Source organism: Molossus molossus, unplaced genomic scaffold (assembly GCF_014108415.1).
Source record: "Molossus molossus isolate mMolMol1 unplaced genomic scaffold, mMolMol1.p scaffold_m16_p_1, whole genome shotgun sequence".
In the NCBI taxonomy this organism is placed as follows: Eukaryota; Metazoa; Chordata; class Mammalia; order Chiroptera; family Molossidae; genus Molossus; species Molossus molossus.
In genome coordinates this window covers 168101732-168102977 of record NW_023425344.1, presented here as the reverse complement: position 1 = coordinate 168102977, position 1246 = coordinate 168101732, and the positions used below count along the sequence as shown (strand labels likewise).

Sequence of the window (1246 nt, the reverse complement as noted above, 5' to 3'; positions counted from 1 at the left end):
AAAAAAAAAAAAAAAAATCCTTAGTCTGGACGAGCCGGTTGCTATTTTCTCCTTAGAGGTAGCCTGGCAGCTCTTTCCCTCAATAAACCTGCACTCTTCTGGTTAATCAGCACTGCCTTGTTCTTACACCTACTGATACTCTGTACCCATTAATTATTAACACCCCATTTTCCTCTCTCTTTATCCCCTGGAACCATGTTTCTACTTTCTGCCTTTGATTTTTTTTTTTTTAGGACACCAAGTTTTTTTAAATTATTTTTTGGGGGGGAAGGGACACCACACTTCTACTCAATTAAAAGAAATATTTTTTATCAGTACAAAGGTCTTCTTTTCACAGTTATCATGCCATGAATTCATAGGGATGGGTTCCATCAGCCCGGGCTCCTTTCCATTGGCTCTCACAGAGTGTGCTTCTCTGGGTGGAGCAGGCTGATGCTTCAGTTGAACCCAGGTACCTTTCTCTTTGGCTTCCTTCCTTTTCTGATCATTTTTCTTCACATGTTTCAGGAAACTATCTTGGCTCTTAGAGTGTTTAATATGCTCAATACGTACATTCATTCTCTTGGCAAGAATCTTGCCCTTAACTTGTTTGTTCACAACAATGCCCACTGCATGCTGGGTGACATTGTAGACTCTTCCAGTTTTGCCATGGGAATATTTGTGGGGCATTCCATTTTGAACAGTGCCCATTCCCTTTATGTCCACAATATCACCTTTCTTATAGATTCGCATGTATGTGGCCAAAGGAACAACCCCATGTTTTCTAAAAGGCCTAGAGAACATAGAGCAGGTGCCTCTCCTCTTTCCCTTTGTGTTCGTCATTTTGGCAAATTACTGGAAGGTGGAGAGGTTCTGGCTGAAAAGCTCTGCCTCTGATTTGACTGCTCTAAGTTTCTCATATAAGTGGAATCATGTAATATTTGTCCTTTTGCAAACTGACTTATTTCACTTAGCATCATGTCTTCAAGATTCATATATGTTGTAGCATGTCTCAGAATGTCCTCCCTTTTTTAAGGCTGAAGAATATTCTGTTGAATGTATATAACATTTTATTTATCCATTCATCCATCAGTGGAGGGGTTTCTGTGGTTTGTATTATGTATAATGCTGCTGAGTACAAATATCTGTGTGAGTCCCTGTTTTCAATTTTTTGGGGTGTATACTCAGAAGTGGAACTGCTGGATCATATGGTAACTCTACATTTAATTTTTTGAGAAACTGTCATACTGTTTTTCACAGTGACTTC

The 1246-nt window shown here is 39.3% G+C and overlaps 1 protein-coding gene across 1 annotated transcript; it reads right to left on the bottom strand.

Annotated features, from left to right (window-relative positions):
- Positions 1 to 288: 288 nt before the first annotated feature.
- LOC118618294 (60S ribosomal protein L21-like) lies at positions 289 to 825 on the bottom strand. Its single transcript, XM_036244520.1, has one exon. It carries the CDS (start codon positions 820 to 822, stop codon positions 289 to 291), a length of 534 nt encoding a protein of 177 aa, XP_036100413.1. The 5' UTR covers positions 823 to 825.
- Between the last annotated feature and the right edge of the window lie 421 nt (positions 826 to 1246).

Coding starts and splice junctions, on each gene's coding strand:
- LOC118618294 (XM_036244520.1), bottom strand. CDS start 822: ATGACGAACACAAAGGGAAAGAGGAGAGGCACCTGCTCTATGTTCTCT.